Genomic DNA, 25,388 nt, shown 5'->3' with positions numbered 1-25,388 from the left:
AGTTTTCTTCTCCTCTTTCTCTGCTTATTAAATCAATTTGATTGTGACTTTCAATTGTTTATTTGTTTGTTTGTTTGTTTGAATGGTATATATATATAGAGTTGGAAGCATTATCCTATTTGAGGGTCAAGCTGAGTTTGAGATGAGTGTAGCGGATATCATATCGTATATCCTGCACAAAGCGGATTATGTAATTGAAACACTACAGAGTGTCTTTAATTATCTTTTATCGGCTAAGAATATTGGAATTGGGCCATTAACTCTACCCCCAGATCTTCTAGGAACTATTCAATTTACGCAAAATAATATCAATGCTGTTGCAGACAACTTACACAAAGTTACCGGGGCGAGTTCAGAAGACATCTCCAATTTGCTTACTCCGTTGTAAATACTCATTCACAGCCTTATTATTATGACACTATTTTATGTTCTTTATTTTGGGAATTTATTGGACATTGAATTGCAGGAGGATTCCTCTCATACATGTCACAGCCTTCATGCTTGCTTTGGTGATTTTTGGATTTTGTAAGTCCAAATCTATGCATTTCTCATCATAAAACCTAGTCAGGCCTTGATTGATGCGGGTTATTTCTGAATCACTCATATCCAATCAACAATCTACTCGTCTACATCATCAACCAAAATACAATAATACCCACTATTCATTATATTTTTATATCTCTACTTCAAACAAAGTTATTTGAAAATAACTTACAAGTCTATAATAGTATTGGCTTTTATGGTTCATATCATATGTGATGATGTTGCTGGCTTCTTGCAGTTCTATCACTTGGTGGGATGCAATGCTTGGTATACTTGTAAGTCATGGACTAATTATTTTTGATTATTTTGATGGTTTCAAATGTATTTTTCCTATCATAACTCTGCAGCTTACTGGTGGTTGGGTGGATTGCTGTGACATTTGTGTTTGTAGCGAGCGGTTTGTTCCTCCTCGTTCATAAGTAAGTTTCATCAATCATATGTATCGAGAATCCAAAACTGAAGCAACCTAATAGACACAAACAAAGAATCTGAAAATTGAACCAGAAACAATATTCCCACTAAAAGCACCCTTCATTGAAGTATTCCACATACTTTATTTCTTAAAGTGGAAACATCAACAAAATTTCTCATACAGTTTCTGTTTGTTTCCTATTTATTTTTTTATCTGGCAGTGCAGTTGAGGACACTTGTGTGGCAATGGACGATTGGCTTCTGAATCCGAATGCACATTCGGCTCTAGAAAGCATTATTCCAAAAGCAGATAATCAAACAGCCAGAACAATACTAATGGATACTAAACAAATCACTTTTGCACTTGTCAATGAAACAAATACAGTCACCAATGTCTTTAACGCAGACATGCAGCCGTCTGCCGGACCGTTGTTCTTCAACCAAACAGGCCCTCATGTGCCTGTGCTTTGCATGCCACTCAATGCCAACCTCACCGAAGTCCCATGCTTAACCGGTGAAGTTAATTTCACTAATGCCTCCGAGGTAAGTCTCTAAATAATTGGAGAAATAATAGGGGACGGAAATAATATGACAAAAAATGTTGACAGGAATGATATGACAAGTCAATTATTAAATTTTCAACCCATTCAACAAAAAAATTATGTATAAATGTACTTCGCAGGTGTGGAAGGGTTATGTTTGCGAGGTTTCTACTACGGGGATTTGTATAACTCCTGGGCGGATTACTCCTGAAGCGTACACAGAGCTAATTTCGTCGCTAAACGTGAGCTACGCACTTTACGAGTATGGATCATTCCTTGTGGATCTTGTGGACTCCACATATGTGAAGGAAACATTTATGGACATATCAAACAACTTTTGTCCTAGTCTAAGGCATTCAACAAAAATGATGTGTGTCGGGTTTATAATGGTGGCTGCAGCCTCAATGCTTTCTTTAATATCGTGGATGTCTTATGGTCGAGAAAGAAGGTGTCGAAAATATGCGATGAAACGAATGAATCAATTTCCTCCGCCTCCTCCTCTTCCTCCCCAATGATACTACATTGGTGGTTGCGGAAAATATTGATATTTATTATATATATATAGAGTTGGGTATTTAGTTGTTATATAATGTTTATTGCATCTCATCTAATGCATAACAACAAAATCTTACCCGTGAAATGAAATTAAATTGAATCAATACTATGCTTTTATTTTCTATTTTAGTAAGTAATAATTGTTTTTTAACGTTTTAAGGCTTGTTTGATTCAATAATTGAGCGTAAAGATCATGCCTACACGGTCATGGTATGTGTTTAAATTAGTTCATGTTAAGGTATTAAAATGAATCTATAAATCGATAAACTCTTCAGCTAGTTAAATTTTTACGAAGCTTTGAATTTGATGAGTTATAAATTATTCCAATTTTACATTAATAAAAAATTATATTTAAATAAAAAATTATTATATGCAAATAATAAATTTATGTAGCTAAGAAGTTTGTAATGTCAGTGATAACCCTTATTTTACATCGATTGGATTCGTATGGCTAGCTTTGCGGATGTTGAAAGAGTAGTTGTTTAGTGACCAATTCAAAGGAATTTGATATGGTCGGGAGGATGATTGTACAAGATGATGCTGGATTAAATGAACTAATAGACTCCCGTGAGATTGAAATAGAGTATCCGTCTTCAAGCCCTTCGAGTTGTGATGTCTTCCCGTATGACGAAAAAAGAAGTGTAGGAAGATGGTGGTATACCAAAAATTGAGTTCATTAACCCATCGTCCTATTTTAGATTTGTTGCCCGAGAAAGAAACTATTGACGAGGTAAAAAATAAGTTATGGTCACATGTAGAAGATATAATCCAACAAATCCTATTAGAACTCTTTATTATGAGATTAATATTCTTGAATCACCAGTTTTTATTAATGAAGTGTCTGATGAGGAGTCGGTAATTTCTGAGCCAGATTATGATGTCAACAAGAATAACCAAATAGGATTCTCGACACATAATATGATGATGGATGAAAATAAATCCCTCATGAAGCATGTACTTGAATTAGAGACTGAAGTGTGGCCCATTGTGCACGAGATTCCACTTTACCATATACTTTTCATCCAAATAATTATTCATCAACAAATTATCAACATTGCCAACTGGAAAAGCTAAATGACCTACCGTAGAGTTGTATGCATGGAGGAAAGCGTGTCTCAAAGTTGAGAAAGTGTTATTCTGATTAGATTTTATCAACGATTGGAAAAATTATTGTTTGAAACGTTTATGGGTTAAATGATGGTGTGAAGAGAGGTATCATTAAGTCACTAATGAGAACCCTTGGTTGTGACATATACTGCTTTAGTGAGACTAAAATTCAGAAGATTGATCAATGGATCGTTAAGAATCTATGTAATTGATAGTTGTGTGATTGAGAGGCTCTTGAATATATATGGGCATCGGGTGGAATTCTTATGGCATGGAATGAAGACATGTATGAAAAAATAGATGTTAATTTGGGTAGATACTCGGTTAACGTTCAATTAAGAAATCGGGAGGATAATTTTCTATGGGTAATTTCTGTGGTTTATGGACTTGTTCTATCACAATTTAAAACAGAGTTTTTAATGAAATGAAGAACATGGTGAGTCTTGGGACTTACCAATTATTTTTGCGGACGACTTGAACAAACTTAGATCCTCGTTTGAAAGGAAATGAGTCGATTGGCTTAGTAGCCTAATGCACGAGTTCTTAGATACAATTGAAGATCTTGAACTTATCAACTTACCCATGAAAGACGGTCAATTCACCTTTAGGAGAGGTAATGGCAATGGGAGGCAAGTTCATTCTTGTATCGATAGATTTCTCATTAGTGAATATATTTTTTGAGGGTTCTCTAATATATTACAAAAGGTCCTTCGATGGATTTGTTCATATCACCGACCGATTTTGATGGAACAACGTATGATGGATAGAACATGTCGACCATTTAGATTCAAAAATAAATGGTTGATCAAGGAGACTTTTTATCGTATGTGCAATCATGGTAGGTGAGTCAGACATCAGTTGGTTTTTTGTCGAGTAAACTCTTTGTGAACTTAAGGAATCTACGTAAGCTTCTCAAAAGTTGGTTCGTGGGAGATCGTACTTTATTTTGTGCTAAAATTAACGACTTGTGTAATGAAATTAATGTCATTGACGGGGCTGAGGAGATTCATGAACTTTTCGCTGAGGAGGTTAGTTATTGGATTCACATTGTTAGTAAGTTGCTGGATATATGTAAGGAGAAAGAAATTGGGGTACGCCAGCGAAGTAGAGCTATAGGGTTAAAAGTCGGAGATAGAAACACCAAAATTTTCCATGAGATATCTAACGCGCAAACAAGTAATAATGTGATTAATTTGATCTCGATCGAGAGGGAAGTTCATGATAGTGAACCAAAAAATTCTCCGAGTATTGTCAAATTTTTAATGATTCATTTAAGGAGCCATTTAAGATTAGACCTAAATTGAATGGTATTATTTTTTGTTCAATTAGTTTAGTACAAAAAGATATGTTAGAGGCTCGATTTTAGTTAGAAGAGGTTGATGAGTCCATTAAGGGATGCGGAAGTGATAAAGCGCCGATATGCGAATGATTTACTTTGGTTTTTTAAGAAGGCATTGCATTTTCTTAAGATGTGAATTATGGAAGCAATTGATCAGTTTTATCATTTTCATCATTTGTTAAGAGTTAGAACTCTACTTTAATATATCTTATTCGTAAAGCTCTAAGGTCTATTGATGTGAATAACTTTATGCCTATTAGTCTCGTTTTATCTTTCTATAAGTTTGTCGCAAAATGTTTGACCAACAAATTGAGAAAGGTATTAAAAATGGTCATCTCTAGTAATCAGATGGTGTTCATCAAAGGTCATCAAATATATGATGTTGTATTAATAGCCAATGAGTGTATTAACTCAGATAATTTAAGAGGTGACAAATGTACTTTTATCAAGTTAGATATCGAAAAAGCTTATGTCACGTCAATTGAAAGTTTTTGTTAAATGTAATAGGCAAAATGAGAATGAGTGCGAAATGGATTGGGTGGATTAGATTGTGTCTCTCGATGACTAAGTTTTATGTCATTGTTAATGGTAGTTCTCAAGGATTTTTCAAGAGTTCCGAGGGATTAGACAAGGTGATCCACTCTCTATTTTCTTGTTTGTTATTGTTATTTACGCTCTCTAAAAAATGATATCATTCGTACAAAACTCGGGACTCATCCGTGGAGTGAGTTGTGGGTCAAGAAGATATCATTTTTCTATATCATATTTTTTTCGTTGATGAAACGCTCTACATGCTTCAGACTACCTACAGGAAATTTAAACACATTCAGGATATTTTATGGCTATTCGGTGCATGGTCCGGTCTTCGAGTGAATCTTAATAAGTCAAACATTTTTTTCTCATATCCTATTTCGAATACAAGAAAGATGTTGTTGACAAATGTGTTGGGGGTTTAAAATTGGTGATCTTCCATCAACATACCTTGGTATGCCATTGAGTGTTAAATTACAATTCAAGGTCTTTTGTGACCCGATTATCACTAAAATGGAATGTAAAATGTGTAGATGAAAAAGTAAAATAATCTCTAAAAGGGGTCGTTTAATCCTCATTAAGAGTGTGTTGTCATCTATGCCCACATATATGATGTCATTATTCATTCTTCTCAAGAGTGTGGCGGTGAAGATGAAGAGAATATTGTGTAAATTTTTATGGAGATTCTCTAATTCAGCGTTTTGTCATTTAGTTAGTTGGGATAAGGTTCAATGTTTTAAGAATTAAGGAGGTTTGATATTCGAGATCTTATTTCTTTTAATAAGGCTCTTCTATCAAAATGGTGCTATAGATTTGCAACACACTAGTAAAAAATGGGGTTTTATCGAAAGATTTTCCCAACAGATTTATAAATCTGTCGGTATATGTGCCGAAAGGAAGAAATATGTCGCAAATGAGAAAAGATACCGACAGACTCTATATATATTTCGGTATTTGGATACAATACCGAAAGATATAGCGTATATCTTTCAACTTTGAATCCTTTCATAAAACAACCTATTTTTGAAGGGTGAATACCAAAAGATATAGACTATATCTTTTGGCTTTGACCCCTTCCAAAAAAAATCAGAAAACTTCTAAGTTCGGGGTTTTCTCTAGGGGATATACCGAAATATATAGACTATATCTTTCGGTTTTGACCCTTTCCAAAAAAATCAAAAAATTCTAAGTGTTGGTTTTTCTCTAGGGGATATACCGAAAGATATAGACTATATCTTTCGGCTTTGACCCCTTTTAAAAGGAAGAAATTTTTTTCTAAGTGTTGAATTTTTTCTAGAGGGAAGATGCCAAAAGATTTGGACTATATCTTTCGGTTTCGGTCTCTTCTAAAAAACATGAAAATCTTCAAGTGTTGGGTTTTCTGGAGTGGTTCACTAATATATCTTTCGGCTCAATGAACCTCTCCACTAATATTTTTCTTAGAATTTACAAGTATAAGTTTGTGTTTAATTATATAAAGATGGGTAAGGTTTGTGTTTGAGTATGCTTAGAATGAGTGATTATGTTTTATATTTGTATGAGTAGGGGTTTTGTTTAATTTTTAAGTATAGAATTTGTTTAGGTTTTAAGGATAAAATATAATCATGTTTCAATTTGGTTAAATAATAAATTTGAAATGGTCGAATACCGAAAGATTTACCTCATATATTTCGGTATTCAGGGTAAAACCAAAAGATTTGTCTAACTCTTTCGGTTTTGCCCACTTCCCAGCAATTTGATTTTTTTTGGTTATTTAAGTCCAAAGACTAAAGATATGTGTATATCTTTTGGCTTAACTAGTGGATACTGAAAGATTTGTAGTAGGTTTTGGCCACTCTTCACTAATTTCTTTACCCTTTTTCTAATTGGTGCTTTGATTTTTAAGTATATGAATCTTGTTTAATTGTCCAAGCATATCAATTGTAAGTCAATATTCCAAGTATATATGGGTTGTGATTGAAGTTACAAGTGTAAGTCTGTGTTTGATTATATAAAGATGTATAAGGTTTGTATTTGATTATAATTAGAATGAGTGATTATGTTTTAAATTTGTATGTGTAGGAGTTTTGTTTAATTTCTAAGTATCGAATTGTGTTTATGTTTTTAAGGATAAAATATAATAATGCTTCAATCTTGTTAAATAATAAATTTGAAAAGATCGAATACCGAAAGATGTATCTCATATCTTTCGGTATTCAGGGATAAAATCGAAAGATTTGCTTAAATCTTTCAGTTTTACCCACTTCCCAGCAGTTTGATTTTTTTTAGTTATTTAAGGCTAAACCGAAATATATGTGTATATCTTTCAACTTAACTAATAAATACGGAACGATTTGTAATGTAATTTATTTATTATTATTTTCAATTAATTTTATACTTAATTTTATATATATATATAATAAGATATAAGTAATACTCTTTTAGGAGTAAATTTTTGTTATTTAAAGTAAAATCTAAATTTAAGATTTACCAATTTTGTTTGTCTTTCTCTATATAATAAAATTATCAGAATGATAAATATTTAATTAAATTAAAGACCAATTATGAAATAACCTACTTAATAGCTAAAGTATAAATAATTTCATCTTTTTCTAGACAATAATCTCTCTCTTTTTTTTTAATTCTAAACTCCAAAATTAGAAAGAAAAATAAAATTCACAATACATGGTCAATTACAAGATAAACACATTTCCCATTCTTATATATATGCCAATTTGAATACCTAAAGAATAAAGATCATATATAGGTGTTGTTTGATATTCCATTTCCTATTTTGACAGTTCTTAACAATATCTATGTGATTTTCAGTAATAGTGATAATATAAATATGACAGCAAAAACATACAAACCAAACGGGACTCTCAAGTGAAACTCATTAAAGTTGAATCCTATAGTATTCCACTATTCTTAATAGAAGTCTAATACAAATAAATTGTTGTTAATTGCATATAAAAAGAATCAAAGAAAGTTAGAATAACGCAGAACCATAATAAATTAAATAGATAGTTTTGGACCGTCAACAAAACCGAATACAAATTCATATACTATTAGTGTCAATGTTTCAAATCAAATACAACGTCGCCCAAAAATATTAAAAAAAAATAGTGTGTCAAAATTGAAACATTTTCGTGACATTATTGCAAGTTGTAAATTATGAAACATTATTATTTTGTTCTAAGGATTCACCAAACGGTCTTCTATATAACCTACCTTTCCTAGCCCCAACCAAACAGCCCTAATTATTTAAATTTCATGTCTAAACAATGCATAATTTAATATTTAACAAAAAAAAAATGAAACCTGCAAAAAAAAAAAAAAAAAACCACTTTTGAATTTTGGTCAATACCGCCAATGTGGTGACCAAGAATATTATGAGCATTTGACTAGCTATTTGATGCCAACAAATTTTTTTTTTCAATCATTCCAATTTTGAGAACTTTTTCTTTCAATCTTATCCATGACTTTTTCAATTATTGCATTGTAAATATTTTTTAAGTTATTGGTGGGTTATTTTTATCGGTTATTCTAAACATCTATATACGAAAACGAGAAATATGATGCGTCTTCTCGATTCATTTAAATTACATATTAGATTGAGATTTTCTTGAATATTTGAGGAGAGTGTTTGATTTAATATTTTCAAATATGTATTAGAAAACTAGAAGCCACATTTGAGTGTGAGTATTCTAAACTACATTTTTTTTTCTTTATTATTTAAGGAAAAGATTGGACTCAAAAATATTTATTTTATCTAGTTTGGAAGCACTTAATAAATTCTTTTTATTACGTTTAAATTGTAATTTGGAAAATGTTTGTTAAGTTCATGTCCTTTCATTTTTATTAACATATATTGCTTTGATAGGAAAAATATTATTGCATTAATCTTATCTAAACTATGAGGGAAAGAATTTTGTCACTCTTTTTATTTGGATTAATGAAAAGATTTATATTGCTTTAAGGGTTTGGGTTATTATCCATTTTTTTTTTGTTTAAATTCGTTTTAGTCAATTATGGTTCCTTATTTATAATTTTATCCTTATATTTTATTTGTCTATAGTCTAAGATCATTTTTTTCTCCTCTATCATTATACTCTTTTTGAATATTTTATTCTATCTTAAAGTCGTTTTTTACAACTTATTATTCACGTTATATATACTCTTTTTGAATAGTTCATTCTATCTCAAAATTTTTGTTACAACTTATTATTCACGTTTTAGATTATTATCTAAGAAAATAAATATAAGTAAACTAAACCTAGAAGTTATTTGGACCAATTAATAGTCAATGACTTGTAAGAAATACATTCTTCCCCTTACAATTGGACCTAGCTAGAACATTTGATGTGTTCACACAAGTTATTTTAGTATTTCATTATTTTCAGAGTTCAATACTTTTCCAAAATAAGAAACAAATTTCCTTATTACTTAAAGAAATAAGTTTTATTAAATGAAAAACTTTACATAATTTATTGTGAGTTGTTCTTCGAACGGATCAAGATACACTTCTCCCCCTAATTTCTAATAGAGTATTAAAGTCTTAAAAAATTAATTATATATAAAGAAAAATAAAAAAAACTTTACAAACAAGTAAGCCATTTTGACCAAATGAAATTTAATTAAATTGTTTGGAAAAGGAAACATTTTCCCCATATTCTAACATCATGTTTCAAGTAACTTCAGTCCAACATATTTGTGTTGTTTTATATTGAAATGCTCCAATTTGGAAAATGACTAAATTTTCAGAAAATTAAAATATAACCCTCAAACTTTGAATTATATGGAATTTATCCCCCTGCAACTCAAACTTTTCTTATTTAACCCTTAAATTGACTACCAAAGTCTCTCAACACATCATATATTAAACTATGTTCATTTAGAGCTTTGATGTTGTTTCTTTAATCAAAAACTATTACATTTTTTTTTTTAAATTCAATCAATCAATTTTACCAATTACAACAAAATTAAAATATTCCTATTTTATCTTTTATAAAATTTAAATTTTAAATATAAAATAATATTATAATAATTAATCGATTAAAAACTTAAATAAATTAATTATGTATTCATCTAACAATTATTGTTTTCAAAAACCTCAATAATAATTTCAAATAACCTAACATCAAACAAGTTCTAGGTGGTAAGAAAATGTCATTTTTTTAATTTTTTTTTTCTTAATTCAAAAGATATATTAATTAGGGACGGATCTACTTTAGGAGTTGACGTGGGCTCAAGTTCAACCGAAACAAAAATAAAAACAATTTTTTTTATACGTTAAAACCGTGATATAAACCCTTAATTTTTAATTTTTTTAAAATTTAAATCAGTATTTATTTTTTTTAAATAGATAAAAATCTACACTAATCTATCAATTTCATTCATAAATTTCTAAAAAAAAATTGATCTTATCTGAAGTAGAAGATATAATTTTCAACTATACTCAAAATAGGATAATATTTCAAATTTCCTAAGCCACAAGGGCCAATTTGACTTATTCGTTTAGACTTTTCCAAGTCTAGCAAAGTTTTCTTTTTTCATTATCATGTAGATGATTTATGTGCACATGAGAAATGACATTTTTTTTTATAATTGAATTAATATTATAAGGAATTGTTCAATACATAATAACATTTTTTACTTCACTTAAACTTATTTTTATATAATATTTTAAACACTTTTAGTCTAAAAGTAACCGTTGTTGTCTTTATCCATTCATGGGATAACATTGTCCCACTCTCTTGAGTTTTCATTTATTTATTTATTTATTTATTGCTATATCTCACCCTCTTGAAATAATCCCAAGAAAATAACTACCATGTGATGAATTGATTAACAATTTATTAATTAAGTAATCTGGTCAAATATTCATCCCATTTGTTTAATGTAAATAATACTTAGAGCCGATTTTATATTTAAGTTTATTTCTTTATATATATCTTTTGTGTTTTTAAGATTTGTTTTATATATTTTCAGAATTTGTTATTGGAAAAGTGTGGTAGTCATGGACCATGGTGGCCAAAGAAAGTAAACTATGTCTAGCCTAAGGCCGGACTGGATAATACTAGTAAAATTTTAAATAAGTTACATTTTTTTTAAGAATTGAGAGTCTCAAATGATGAGATTTATTGTCGACTAGAGAATAAATAAATAAATAAATAAATAGATTTTTGGTTAGGGAGAATTTTTTTTTGTGAGTTAAAAATAGTTAGAGTTACATGATTATTATCTTTTTAGTTTATTTATCAAAATAAAGAGAACTACGTATCATGATACTCGAAAGCTATGATCATTCGCATTCATTCAAAATATTTCCGGTGAGAATCGAATATGTGACATTTTGGTCTATTATGTCGACTTACGACTTGTTTTAGAGGACTACCTGGTGGGATTATCATCTTATTTAATTTTTTATTGTTACTCCTTAAGATTAATCAAGTGAATGACATTAATCATATTTATTGGAGAAATGAGCAATGCTTAAGAAATTTCCAAACATATATAATTTGGGTTTAACTTGTTTTGAAATAAGTTGTTTGGAAAATTATATTATTATTTTTATTACAAACAATATCTTTACAATCATAAATAGATAAATGGAAGAGAAACAACAATAAACAACTAAAAGTATAATAAAGAGGAAAAACTCTCATTTAATTGCTAAAGATTAATACAAGATGAGACCTTTAGAATTTTATTGTTGAGACCTTTAGAATTTTATTGTTGAAAAATATTGATCTTAACACACAATATCAAATGAAAATTTCCAAGAAATTAATCAAAAGTCGTATTAGGAAATGCGCATAAAAGTTAGCATATGTTAGCGCAAATCGCAATTGGCTCATGTCAACCATTATTTCATTGAATCTTCTAACCTTAATTTATGATGTCTCTATTTCTTCCATCAAGTTGGTAAAGAATTTCTTTGAAAGCACTATCAAGACTTCATATGAACACATCAAATGAAAATTTTCCAAGAAAACCAAAAGTCATATAAGCCACATCTTCTAAAAACACTCATTTTCAAATATTGTTGTAGATTCAATAAGGATATATAAAATTTCCAACAATTTTAAAACATTTCACATAATGTTATAGTAAACACGAAGAATGAATCACTAGACAAAATAAATTATATAGTTACATAATATATAACAAGTTTTAAAATACAAACGACCCAATATAATAACTTTTGAAGATAATTCATATGCTCCTCTACATTCAATTCGAGAATTATAAGTGTGGCACACAAATTCATAAAACAAATTGGTAATTATTTTTTGAATAATCATTTAAAAATGTTTAAGCAACCATGGGGTCACAAAGCAAATTAAAGAATGTCTATCTATTAAATAGTGATTTGATATTTTTTTTTCTTTTATAAAAGCTCTTTTTCTCTTTTATTTAATTTGTTGTGTATATATATAATTAATTAAAATGGTAATTATTTTATTTTCATGCATAGCCGTAATTCTCCAATAGCACATCCGAATAGACTTTATATAATGGCTAGCTAGGTCAAATAGTCTTGTTATGAGCTCATGTAATCAAACTGGCCTTTAATTAAAATATTTCAAATTGTATATATATATATGTGTGTCATGCAAGAGTTTATTGAATTAAGTAAAGAAGTCTTTGGTCAATCAATAATCAGCTTCAAATATTAGACTTAGTAACCCTTTTTTGGTATTGGATTATATCTTAAAAATCATTAAATTCATAATAAACAATTATGTTAGACCAAGCAAATCTAGCTACTAGTATGTATTTAAAAGGATTTATTTAACCTATATCTTAATGTTGTTTATTAACAATGATTAAACACTAATATTAACTCATGTGGGGGAAATAAATTAGGCATGTTACTTTCGAGGAAACTCAATCCCATTGAATAAAATTACAAGTAATCAAAACCTTATCCCAAAGAATTCTAATATTCCCATCTAAATTGTATATATGTGACCATTCAATACATCAACAAACTTCAATTTTAGAACACACCCATTCACCATTTCTTTCTCTTTTCTCTCTTCCTCTATTTCTCGTCTCAAATTCAAATTCAAATTCAATCAAACTCGAACTCGAACTAAGATGGCCTTATCCCCGGCCTCAGACTCGCGTTTTAGCCATAGTAGATGGGTAAGAGAGATTAGCAAGATTCTCGAAAAGGAAGTATGGATCGACATTGACATCCCCGTGTCGATCTTTCGTGTTCCTAAAACCATAACCGCTCACAAACCCGAAGCCTATGTCCCTCATATCGTTGGTCTAGGCCCTTATCGACATTTCCAAGAGGAGCTTTATGAGATGGAGAGAGCTAAGCTAGCAACCGCAGCCCGACTTCAAAAACAAGTCTTTCATAGCATCGAGTTTAAAGATCTTGTTCACGAGCTCAACTCTTTAGAATACAAGGTTCGGGCTTGTTATCATAAATATCTTGACATCGATGGTGAAACCCTAACGTGGGTTATGGCCATCGATAGCATGTTCTTACTTGAATATCTTTATTTGACGGTCAAGAAGTTCGAGGCGCCAATACCGGTAGTTGAGTCGTCGTCTTCGGCTCATCTTCTAGGACCGAATGGAAGAACTTTCTCGTTGGATTCCATCATTGGCGATGTAATGTTGCTCGAGAATCAAATTCCTATATTCTTCCTTAAGGAAACGTTAGGCGTCTTAGGTTCGTCGAGTAAGGTTAGCGACGAAGTGCTCCCGTCGGTATTGATTGATTTTTGCAAGATTGTGTCGCCAATTAAAGACAGCAATATGGAAGTTGTTCAACCATCGGAGGTATGGAGGCATGCACATTTGCTTGACCTACTCTACCATTTGGTTACACCTAAATTGAAGGGAGACGAAAGTGGTTCGAGAACCGAGCGACGAGAATCGGTGAATTATGAGTCCGACGAGGAGAGCTCACACTCAACCGGTCGAATCTCCAAAATTCTCGACAATCTTATAGACATGGCTCCCTCGAACAAATTCACCGCTCCTATTAAATCCGTAATTCCAATGATATCTAACCTAGTATCAACGAAAAAATCATCGGAGAAAGAAAAGATTGCGCTTATGGAAGAGATTATGATTCCCACGGTAACACAACTAGTGGATGTCGGGATACAAATTTGTCCCACTAACGACGGGGTTCGATCGATTCGGTTCGACGTAAAAGAGAGGAAGTTTTACCTCCCCATCATCACATTGAACAACAATTCCGAGGTGATAATGAGGAACTTAGTGGCGTACGAAGCTTCGATCGAATCAGGGCCACTTGTTCTCGTTCGATATATGGAACTAATGCACGGGATAATCGACTCTCCTAACGACGCGATGATATTGAGGAAGAGTAAAGTCATTATCAATAGCTTGAAAAACGATGAAGATGCTGCCGAACTATTCAATGGAGTGACTAAGTCCATTAGACTCACGACCGTGCCACATATCGACAAGGCTATACAAGATGTTAACAAGTACTTCAACAACGTAACACGAGTCAGGATCTATAGGCGTATGAAACATACCGTTTATAGGTCGTGGAAGATGTTGACGGTTATAACGGTTATCTTGCTCACGTTGATGATGATTCTTCAGTCGTTTTGTTCGATCTATAGCTGCCCTCGCATTTTTAACACAATTAGTAGTGATGATGGTAATGAGTGATATTCATGTATTTTGTATTGATTTTATTTTTTCAATTCTTTCATTGTTTCATATGTAAATTGTAATGAGAATGGATAAATACTTATAGATCTCCTAAGGATGTAAATTTTTATTTGACAGGAACATTAAATTTAATTAATTCATTCTTCTTTTAAATATGAATGAATATGATAATTATTCTTTTTATAATGAAATATGTTGGACACCAAACCAAATTTGGCCATGTTATGGAGTTAGATAAAGATTTCTATTGAGAACTTTGTGAATGCTTATTATTTGCAAACTTTTTTTTTATAAATATTCTTATAATGCAATATTAAAATTACAAAATAAATAATTAAAAATGTCATTGCAAGATCTATAAGAATGTTTTATCTCCCTTCTAGTTGTTTCAAATGACCAATGTGTCTAAAAATGTTTTTTATTTCAAGGAAAAATCATTTCATTAATCTCTACTTTTATAAAAATGTTGTACAAATCATCAAAAGGTATATCTAAGTATGAAATCAACTCTTTTCTAAAAAAAATAAAATAAAATAATATGATATCAACTAGAGAAGAATCAATGTTTCACTTATCAACATAATTTTATAATTTTGTTTTGGAATTTAGAACAACTCGGTCATAGCACTTAACATCAACTTAAATCGTTATTAGTGAGAATCGAACCCATAACTTGTAATCTCTTATACACCAACTATTGTTACTTGAATTACCACGTGAATTAATTAGTATTATCGTTTCTTATGTGCATATTATTTATTCTATTTGATAGACATATCAAGATAGGGTTTTCATGTTTTTCTTTCTCAATTTTAAATATTCAAAGAAATTAATCGGATATGATAACATGTCGGTCAATCCCTTGAATAAAAATTAGTTATTTGTCAATACAAACAATAACATACAACGAAACGAATAGGAGTTTATACGAGACTTGCGAGTGGTCCTTGTTTTTTTTCGACAAAACATGGTTTGTGTGTCGGAATTGACTATTCACAATCCTCCTAAAAGTTGGAAAAGCAAAGAAAAATATTCTTAAAAGATACAAAAGAAAAGAAGATAAGAAGCACGTGAAAGTAAAGCCCCACAAATAATTAAAATAATTTGTAGAACAAGTAACTTAAGAAGAAATTTAATAAATGTTTGAATGGTAGCAATTATCACGTTTGTTTTACCTTAATTTCCTGCCTCCTGCAATATAGTATTATGTTAGGCCAAGCAGCAATCACTCATTCTAAACAAACAGGCGTTATAATTTGTTTTATCTTAACAATTCATTCTTATCTAGTTATGCTGCCATTATTCAATTCAAAATTATATACCCCTGCCCTACATGAATTTAAGAGCCATATATTTAAAAAAAAAAATATGCCCTACTCTAGTATTCACCTTATTATCAAACGCACTCGAAATTCAACGAGATTAACCATTTTAAAGCAACAATGAACACATTAACAAAAAAAATGTTAATCAACGAATAAACATAACATAAAATTTAGTATTAATAAGTTCGAAAATCCCCATAAAAACAATGAGTTCACTGACTATTTTATTGATTTTTCAGAAAAGATCTTCCATATCTTTATAATAATAATGTTGTGTAGTAAACGCATCGATCGCGATCACTAAAAATCCTACTATTTATTTCTAGTCAAATATTGATTAAACCAAACAAAATTATATAATAGAATATAATATATTTCAAATCCTCGTCACACACGAAAGAGAAAAGGAAATACCAAGCAGAAAGTCCCAACTTCCATTAAATGTTTTTTTAAAATGCCACCATTCATTAAAATATTATTTTTATCATTTATTTTTAATTTAGTGAATAGCACAACTTACATAGTGAATAGCTAGTTGGAATCCAATTCTAGACATTTGATTTCTAAAATAAGACTTTTTCTTATTTAAGTTATTCTATTGAATAATTATATTTATTGTTTTATTTGGTTTTTGAGGAGCTTGTTTGATATTTAGTTATTTAAATTTTTTATTGAGTTTTAAATAATATTTGATAAGTTTTTAATTTATTGAATTATTATAATATTTTTTTATATTTAAAATAAAAATATTTTAATTAATAAATTAAGTAATTATATAATTTAAATAAATAAATCTTTTTAGTATAAAAAACTCAAACATCAAATCTTAGCTACAGTACTTAGTATTAAAATACTATGTTGTTATTATTTTACTTCTTAAAAAAATAAAGGAAAAGAAACAAATATTTTTCATGATGTTTGAGCTGATGTTTAATTTTATAATTCAACAATCAAATAAAAATAATAAATAATATAAATTTTTATTAATAAAATAAATAATTTAATTATTAAAAAAAATATGATAAGAGAATTTTTTTTTAAAAAACTAAAAGGCCCATTATCAAACTAGCTACTTTGATCTTGCTCTTTTCTTTATAACTTTCATATCTTTTTCCAACTATCTATTCATTCCATTCATGAATACAAAAACAATTAAAGACTATACTCTCTAATTTATAAAATTTAAATTTTCAATAGAAAAATACATTATAATACTTTAATTAATTAAAAATTCAAATAACTTTTTATTTTTATTTATTAAATATAATATTTTTCAAAAATATCCAATAAAAAATTCATATAACCAACATCTCTCCAACTCTCAACTAATTTGATTATTATTTTTCTTTGGTACTACTTTTACTCAAAACTCAATTATTTTATTTTATCAATTAAAATACTAATTTCTTTTATAAAAATTAAATTTTAATAAAATAAAATTATAATAATTAACCAACTAAAAATTCAAACTTTTTAAAAACCCATTAAAAACTATAAAAATAACCCACATCAAACACTAGATTATCTCTTACTCCATGTAATCCCCAAATAGAGTACAATTTTGTCCCCAAAGATATCATAAAATAGAATATCTATTTGTGGAAACTATCATGTGACTATAATAATAATAATAATAATCATTAAAGCAATCTTCTAAGGTGTACTATTGCTGGTCGTACAAGTATAGACGGCAGTTATTTCTAAATTGCTTCTTTGAACACCCCAAAGAAAATACATGGAAACCCTCATTAATAATTAATTAATTTACTAATAGATAATTCTTGTCACATAGAAAAAACAAACTTTAAATCATATATAACAACAACCACTAGAACAAACAACCTCAATCACTCATAACAAACATTCTTTTCCTTCTTCTTTTTTGATGGCTTTATCAAGAGAAGTTAGTTCAAGATCATTTTCCCGAACAAAAAGTGGTTGGATTGGAATAGTAAGCAAGATCCTCGAGAACGAAATATGTGTCGATATCGATGTCCCCGTATCCATTTTTCGAGTTCCCAAAACCATATCCGTTTACAAACCTCAAGCCTATATTCCACATGTTATCGGCCTTGGTCCATACCATCACTTCGATCAAGACCTCTACGATATGGAAAGATACAAACTAGCCGCCGCCACTCGTCTACAAAAAAAGTTCCATTTCGTGGAATTCGCTGACCTAATAAAGAAACTCGGTGAATTTGAACATAAAATTCGTGCATGTTACCATAAACACTTGGATATGGATGGTGAAACCCTAACTTGGCTCATGGCGATTGATGGTATGTTCTTACTCGAGTTCTTATACTTTCATGTTGAGAAGAAAGCGTTTAGTTTAACTCAAGTTGCCACCGCTCATTTAGTCGATCCGGCTGGGAGGAAACTCGTGCAACACTCGATTCTTAGTGATATAATGATGTTGGAAAATCAATTTCCGATATTTTTTTTACGAGAGATATTGTTGATTCAATCCACGTCTTTGGAGATGAGCGATGATTTACTTCCCTCGATGCTTTTTGGTTTTTGCAAGATGATCACGCCGTTGAAACTCAAGGAGATTGAAAATATCGATTTGCAACGCGTTTTATCGCATCCCCATTTGTTGGATCTTTTGTATAATTTGATTGTACCTAAATTTGACGGAGTCGGCTACGAATCGTGTCGCGGAATGGAAATCGAGCAACCAAACGACGAGAAACCTAGTCGTATTCGTCAGCTTGTCAATAAATTTGTAAACGCGGTCTCAAACATAAGAATAAGCCGAATCATAGCTGCGCTCGAATCTATAGTACCGATCCTCTCCACCTTAAAGTTGTCTAAGGGAAAAGAATCGTCAGATGGTCTAGACGATGAAGAAAAAACACTCCCGGTTATCGAAGAAATCATGATTCCTTCGGTAACCGAGCTAGTTGGAGTGGGAATTCAATTCATTCCGACTAATGGTGGGATCTCCACAGTTAGATACGATGAGATTGAAAGGAAATTTTATCTACCGGTTATCACGTTGAATTGCAACGCGGAGGTGGTATTGAGAAACTTAGTGGCTTACGAAGCTTCTATCGAGGCTAGGTCTCTAGTTCTTGCTCGATTTATGGAGCTAATGAACGGAATCGTGGATACTAGAGAAGACTCGAGAATACTAAGGGAAGCAAAGATCGTGGTGAATAGTTTGAAAAGCGATGAAGAGGTGACGGAATTGTTTAATGGAATGAGTAAATCGGTTAGGTTGACAAGGGTTTTGCATATCGATAAGGCGATTGCGGATATAAATTGTTACTATGATAAAACCAAACATGTTGGAATTCATAGAGCTATCAAGAAGTATGTGTATGGATTTTGGCGGATTTTGGTGGTGATTATGATTGTCTTACTTATGTCAATGATGTTTTTACAATCTTTTTGTGAGGTTTATGATTGTCCTCGTATATTTAAAACTATCAAACTTGATAAATCATGATTGTGATGAAAATCTTGTATCTTAATTGGCTTATATTAACTAATTATTTTATTATTTGATATGTTTGGAGAAATTGTAATTATTATTATTAGGATATGTCATAAATAAAATGGATATTGTTTTTGATTTGTTTATGAAAAAAAAGTGTAAATATTCATATTGTTGGAATAGCACCTTCTTTAGATGTCATGAGTAGATTAAGCTAATAATTAATTAATATTCTAAGTATTTTTAATCTTAAAAAGTAATTTTAAAGAAAATACATTTTTTCCAAATATTCTTGAAAAATAAGTAAGATTAATTACTCATCTATAATATAATACTCTTAATATATTTGAATTGAATAGACAAGCAATATATGATTTACACCAAATTTACGGTTATTCCCCTTAGTGTGAATGAATTAGAGTGAGAATGTATTTAATTTGAAAACAAAATAGGTTTATTAATCATATAACTCTAATCCAAATATAATAAACATAGTCTAGTTAAAACTTTAGGCGATCGGTTGTTTTAAATTAATATAAAAAATGGTTTAAATTTCGACCATATAATAAAAATTGTTTATATTTACTTCATTTGGTAAAAAATAAAAATGTATTAAACGAATCAAAATATGTTAAAAGTAAGTAATAATTTTATGCAAGATAGTCTGGTGGTAAAAATCGATTTAAAAGACCAAAATGTCACAAGTACGATTCCAACTAGAAGTCTTTTAAATGGAAGCGAAGGTCATATACTCAATGATATTGAGTGTTCAACCCATTTAACTAAAAAAATGGGACAACAGATTATGTATGTAGCACACAAACACATTTAACCATTTAATGAGGCGCAGAATTTACCGCATGACGAGCTCAAACCCAGAAACTTAGGGTTAGTATCCATCTCTTTTAGCCGCTAGACTCGAAGAGGGATTAACCCAGTAACTAAAAGTAACTAAATGAATTACTCATCCTAATTTTTGTAAGTAAAGGGAATTGATTTCATCATATCAATTTAGTTTGAAATAATTATTTAATTATTAAAATTTCAAAATAAGCTATAAATCCTATTATGAAATTTTATTTTTTCATCAAATAATAAATTATATGTTGTTTAATTTAGTTGAGTAGAAAATGATAAGGTATGAAAGGGCATTCAAAGTTCATATTATAAGGTCACCAATAGAAGATGAAGAAGAAGATAAAGTTCATAATAATAAACAGAGAACCGCCATGAAGCCATTAGCAATGGCTTCCATTAAGCCACTCTGCCATCTCTCTTCACCATTAATGAAGCATACAGCTCCGATTCCCTGTAAACTCGCTCTAGATTCCATAGTTTCGTTTCCTTCCGCATCAAATTCAACGATTCACCATTCCCGAGGACAAGTTTCCGTCTCTATCGCATTCAATCCGTCTGGAAATTACGATCTCTCTATCCACGATGATGACAATGGTGATTTTCTCTTCTCTTCCATTTCCTTACATTAAATTTCATCGCAGAAACTAACAACGCATTTCATCGAACACTTTCTGTGCATAGTAGATTTATCTCAGGCTCCACCGCCATTAATGCCTCCAACAGAAGGGAGATTTGAAGTGAAAATAGATAACGATTGTATTAGTCGGTTAGATCTAACTCCATTTCAATCTGTAACTGGAATTACTTCCCCTGTCTCAGGTAAACATAATTAGAAGCTATAAACTGTAGAACAGTATAAATTCTGTTTGTTTTTTATGTAGCTGAGCCAGGGGAGTATTTGGAGAAGACAATAGGTTTCAGAATAAAGTATATAAGAGAAGATTCATATGATGAAAGAGAGTTATCTGAATTTCCAGATATAAGATTATGGTTTGTGAGGCTTGATGCAGAATATCCATGGCTGCCAGTTTTGTTAGATTGGAGGGGAGGTGAACTTGCTCGTTATGCCGCCATGTTGGTTCCTCATCAGGTACAATGTTTTGGAATAAACACTACTAACAAGAATAAACACGTGATATTTTAGTCTCTTATGTCAAATCTTTCTACTTGGCGGCCACCTTGTAGGGTGATATGTGGCCGTTTTTCTATTTTTTGTTTTAAGAATTAAAAAGAACTATCGTCATACTCACACCCCACAACAATGACCCTCTCTTGCTTTCAAAGCGCTTCCAATAAGAATAAACTCATCACATTTTAGTCTCTTATGTCGAATCTTTCCACTGGGCCACCATTGTGGATAATTTACGGCCGTTTTTTTTGTTTGTTTTTCGAATTAAGGAAAATTAGCATCACACCTCACAACAATGACACTCCGTTTTCATTCAAAACGTTTGCGGTAGGAATCAAATCCGTGACATTTTGTCTTTTATGTTGAATCTTTCCACTGGGCCACCATTGTGGGTAATTTGCGACTGTTTTTTTTGTTTATGGAATTAAATGAGAACTAGAATCACACCCACAACAATGACACTCCATATCCACGTTTATAGTGGGAATCAAACCCGTGTCAATTTGTCTCTTATGCCCAATCTTTCCATTGGGCCACCAATCACCATTGTGGGTAATTTGCGGCTATTTTTTTTGTTTATGGAATTAAGAAAAACTAGCATCACACTCAAATCAATAACTCTCTGTTTCTATTGAAAGTGTTAATAATGAGAATCATACCCGTTACATTTTGGTCTCTTATATCAAATCATTCCACTAAGCCACCATTGTGGGTAATTTGCGGCTGTTTTTTTGTTTTTGGAATTAAGGAGAACTAGCATCACACCCTACAACAATAACACTTCGTTTTCATTCAAAATGTTTATAATGAGAAATAATCTCGTGATATTTTGGTCTCTTATATCGAATCTTTCCCGTTAAGCCATCACTAGTATCACACCCATAATAATGATACTCCGCTTCCACTCAAAACGTTTACAGTGAGAATCAAACCCGTAACATTTTGGTTTATTATGTCGAATTTTTCCACTGCCACCATTGTGGGTAATTTGTAGCCGTTTTTTTTTTAAAATTAAGGAGAAATAATATCACACCCCACAACAATGGCACTCCACTTCCATTCAAAACGTTTACAGTAGGAATCAAATCCGTAACATTTTGGTCTACTATGTCGAATCTTTCCACTGAGCCACCATTGTTGGTACTTTGCAGCCATTTTTTTTTTGTTTTTAGGATTAAGGAGAACTAGCATCACACCCCACTATAATTGCACTCCACTACCAATCAAATCACTTACAATGAGAATCAAACACATTTTTGTCTATTATGTCGAATATTTCCATTGGGTTACCATTGTAGGTAATTTGCGGTCATTTTTTGTTTATTGAATTAAGAAGAATTAACATCACACCTACAACAATGACATTATGTTTCCATTCAAATCATTTACAGTGAGAATCAAACTCGTGACATTTTGGTCTCTTATGTCGAATCTTTCCACTAGGCTACCATTGAGGATAATTTGCGGTTAATTTTTTTCATATAATTAAGGTGAACTAGCATCACACCCCACAACAATAACACTCTGTTTTCATTCAAAATATTTACAGTAAAAATCAAACCCGTGACATTTTGATCTTTTATGTTGAATCATTCCACTAGGCCACCATTGTGGGTAATTTTTGACCGTTTTTTTTGTTGATGGAATTTAAGAGAACTAGCATCACACCCACAACAATGACACTCCATATTCATTCAAAATGTTTACAGTGAGAAACAAACCCGTGTCAATTTGTCTCTTATGTCGAATCTTTCCACTGGACCACCAATCACCATTGTTGGTAATTTGTGACTATTTTTTTATGGAATTAAAAAGAACTAGCAGTCTAGAATGACACTCACAATAATGACACTCCATTTCTATTCATAATATTTATATTGTGAATCAAATCCGTGACATTTTGGTCTCTTATGTCGATTTTTTCTGCTAAACCTCCATTGTGGACGATTTACGACCGTTTTTTTTGTTTTTGGAATTAAAGAGAACTAGTATCACACTCATAATAATGACACTCAGCTTCCATTCAAAGCGTTTACATGTTGAATTTTCTACTGGAACACATTGTGGGTAATTTATCGTCATTTTTGTTTTGTTTTTGAAATTAATGAGAACTAGTATCACACCCCAAAACAGTGGCACTCCACTTCCATTCAAAACGTTTACAATGGGAATCAAATCCGTGACATTTTGGTCTATTATGTCGAATCTTTCCACTGAGCCACCATTATAGGTAATTTGCAGCCATTTTTATTGTTTTTGGAATTAAGGAGAACTAGCATCATACTCCACAACAATGAAACTCCGCTACCAATCAAAGCGCTTTCAATGGGAATCAAACCCATGATATTTTTGTCTCTTATGTCGAATATTTCCATTGGGTCACCATTGTGGGTAATTTGCGACCATTTTTTTGTTTATGGAATTAAGGAGAATTAACATCACACCTACAACAATGACACTCTGTTTCCATTCAAATTGTTTACAAGGAGAATCAAACCCGTTTCATTTTGGTCTCTTATGTCGAATCTTTCCACCAAGCCACTATTATGGATAATTGCGTACGATTTTTTTTTTTTGGAATTAAGAAGAATTAACATCACACCCACAATAATGACACTCTACTTCCATTCAAAGCATTTACAGTGGGAATCAAACTCATTACATTTTGGTCTATTTTGTCGAATTTTCCACTGGGCCACCATTGTGGGTAATTGGCGATTGTTTTTTGTTTTGTTTTTGGAAATTAGGAGAACAAGTATCACACCCCACAACAGTGGCACTCCACTTCTATTCAAAACGTTTACAGTATGAATCAAACCCGTGACATTTTGGTCTCTTATGTCGAATCTTTCCACTTGGTCACCAATGTGGGTAATTTGTGGCCGTTTTTTGTTTTGGAAATTAATGAGAACTAGCATTTCACACCCACAACAATGGCACTCTTCTTTCAATCAAAACACTTAGAGTGGGAATCAAACCCGTAACATTTTGGTCTATTATGTCGAATTTTCCATTAGGCCATAATTTGTGGCCATTTTTTTTTTTGTATTAAGGAGAAATAGTATCACACCCACAACATTGAAACTCCGTTTTCATTAAAACGTTTTAGTGGGAATCAAACTCGTGATATTTTTGTTTTTTAATCTTTCCACTAGGTCACTTGGTGTGATAATTTATTACTAATATTTTTAGATTCTGTAAATGATTGATTATGGATATGTTAATTATGGCAGATGAGTATGAGAATGGGAGTCGTGTTTAATCCCGAGGCTTTGGAGTTGTTCATAATGAAGAAGGTATTCATAGTTTATTCATGGTTAAAGGAACATGGTGTTTCGAAAGCTAGGGTGAAGACTAGTGATATGGCTAGGATGCTTGGTTTTGGGATTGGGGATGAATTGTTTGATCTTATTGATGGAATTCCTCTTCCTCCTCCGGTGGATATGGAAATTTGATAGTTAGGTTTTACTTAAAGACCACATTTGAGTAGGGTTTGAACTTTGAGAGATTTATGTCTCATGTTTGAATTTGACTGAAATGTGGTTAATAAAAAAAATCATTTCTTATTCCCGCCCGGAAGATTTTATTTTAGTTTTGTTCGATTTTAAATAATATTTGTGGTGACTGTTTATATAATATTTTCTTTAAAAAAAAAAAGTTAGTGATAAAATTATATAAATAAATATTTTGAATAACATGTATTATAATATATTAAAATTCATATTATTATAAATAAATAAATTTAAAATTCTTATAAAATATGAAAAAGATAAAAAAACTATATTGATGATAAACTACTGTAGAAATTATAATGTCATCCTTACCATTTATTTGTAAAAACATATTATTTGGAAATACGCAATATTAATTCTTGGTCGAAAATCAGTCAAAAATTTATCACATTTTTTTATCAGTTGATTATGATTATGTAACATGATTTTAAAAT

The 25,388-nt window shown here is 30.9% G+C and overlaps 4 protein-coding genes across 5 annotated transcripts; all 4 read left to right on the top strand.

Moving 5' to 3' along the window:
• Window positions 1–142: 142 nt before the first annotated feature.
• Window positions 143–2,175, top strand: LOC124943109. The gene is made up of 6 exons (XM_047483667.1): window positions 143–384; window positions 467–525; window positions 782–818; window positions 891–962; window positions 1,176–1,497; window positions 1,637–2,175. The coding sequence occupies exons 1-6, from the start codon at window positions 143–145 to the stop codon at window positions 2,009–2,011; spliced, it is 1,107 nt and encodes a 368-aa protein (XP_047339623.1). The 3' UTR covers window positions 2,012–2,175.
• A 10,938-nt stretch (window positions 2,176–13,113) lies between these two features.
• Window positions 13,114–14,682, top strand: LOC124943108 (putative UPF0481 protein At3g02645). The gene has a single exon (XM_047483666.1). The coding sequence runs from the start codon at window positions 13,114–13,116 to the stop codon at window positions 14,680–14,682; it is 1,569 nt and encodes a 522-aa protein (XP_047339622.1).
• Window positions 14,683–17,895: 3,213 nt separating this feature from the next.
• On the top strand, window positions 17,896–19,467 carry LOC124943107 (putative UPF0481 protein At3g02645). Its single transcript, XM_047483665.1, has one exon. The coding sequence runs from the start codon at window positions 17,896–17,898 to the stop codon at window positions 19,465–19,467; it is 1,572 nt and encodes a 523-aa protein (XP_047339621.1).
• Window positions 19,468–20,635: 1,168 nt separating this feature from the next.
• On the top strand, window positions 20,636–25,066 carry LOC124941939 (protein CHLORORESPIRATORY REDUCTION 6, chloroplastic). 2 transcript variants are annotated; one of them, XM_047482328.1, is made up of 4 exons: window positions 20,636–20,907; window positions 20,995–21,132; window positions 21,195–21,403; window positions 24,676–25,066. In XM_047482328.1, the coding sequence occupies exons 1-4, from the start codon at window positions 20,685–20,687 to the stop codon at window positions 24,895–24,897; spliced, it is 792 nt and encodes a 263-aa protein (XP_047338284.1). In that variant the 5' UTR covers window positions 20,636–20,684; the 3' UTR covers window positions 24,898–25,066. The 2 variants fall into 2 exon arrangements, with proteins under 2 accessions (XP_047338284.1, XP_047338285.1); XM_047482329.1 differs by having other exon boundaries at window positions 20,637–20,907; window positions 20,998–21,132.
• The last annotated feature ends 322 nt before the right edge of the window (window positions 25,067–25,388 follow it).

Source organism: Impatiens glandulifera, chromosome 6 (assembly GCF_907164915.1).
Source record: "Impatiens glandulifera chromosome 6, dImpGla2.1, whole genome shotgun sequence".
NCBI lineage: Eukaryota > Viridiplantae > Streptophyta > Magnoliopsida > Ericales > Balsaminaceae > Impatiens > Impatiens glandulifera.
Note: the sequence above shows the minus strand (reverse complement) of the source record. Positions and strands in the feature narration are given on the sequence as shown.

Excerpts from the sequence above, each read along its gene's own strand:
- LOC124943109 (XM_047483667.1), top strand. The coding sequence starts at position 143 with ATGAGTGTAGCGGATATCATATCGTATATCCTGCACAAAGCGGATTAT. Across the intron at positions 963-1,175 it reads TTGTTCCTCCTCGTTCATAA|TGCAGTTGAGGACACTTGTG; the intron begins GTAAGTTTCATC and ends TTTATCTGGCAG. Across the intron at positions 1,498-1,636 it reads ATTTCACTAATGCCTCCGAG|GTGTGGAAGGGTTATGTTTG; the intron begins GTAAGTCTCTAA and ends TGTACTTCGCAG.
- LOC124943108 (XM_047483666.1), top strand. The coding sequence starts at position 13,114 with ATGGCCTTATCCCCGGCCTCAGACTCGCGTTTTAGCCATAGTAGATGG.
- LOC124943107 (XM_047483665.1), top strand. The coding sequence starts at position 17,896 with ATGGCTTTATCAAGAGAAGTTAGTTCAAGATCATTTTCCCGAACAAAA.
- LOC124941939 (XM_047482328.1), top strand. The coding sequence starts at position 20,685 with ATGAAGCCATTAGCAATGGCTTCCATTAAGCCACTCTGCCATCTCTCT. Across the intron at positions 20,908-20,994 it reads TATCCACGATGATGACAATG|TAGATTTATCTCAGGCTCCA; the intron begins GTGATTTTCTCT and ends TTCTGTGCATAG. Across the intron at positions 21,404-24,675 it reads CCATGTTGGTTCCTCATCAG|ATGAGTATGAGAATGGGAGT; the intron begins GTACAATGTTTT and ends TAATTATGGCAG.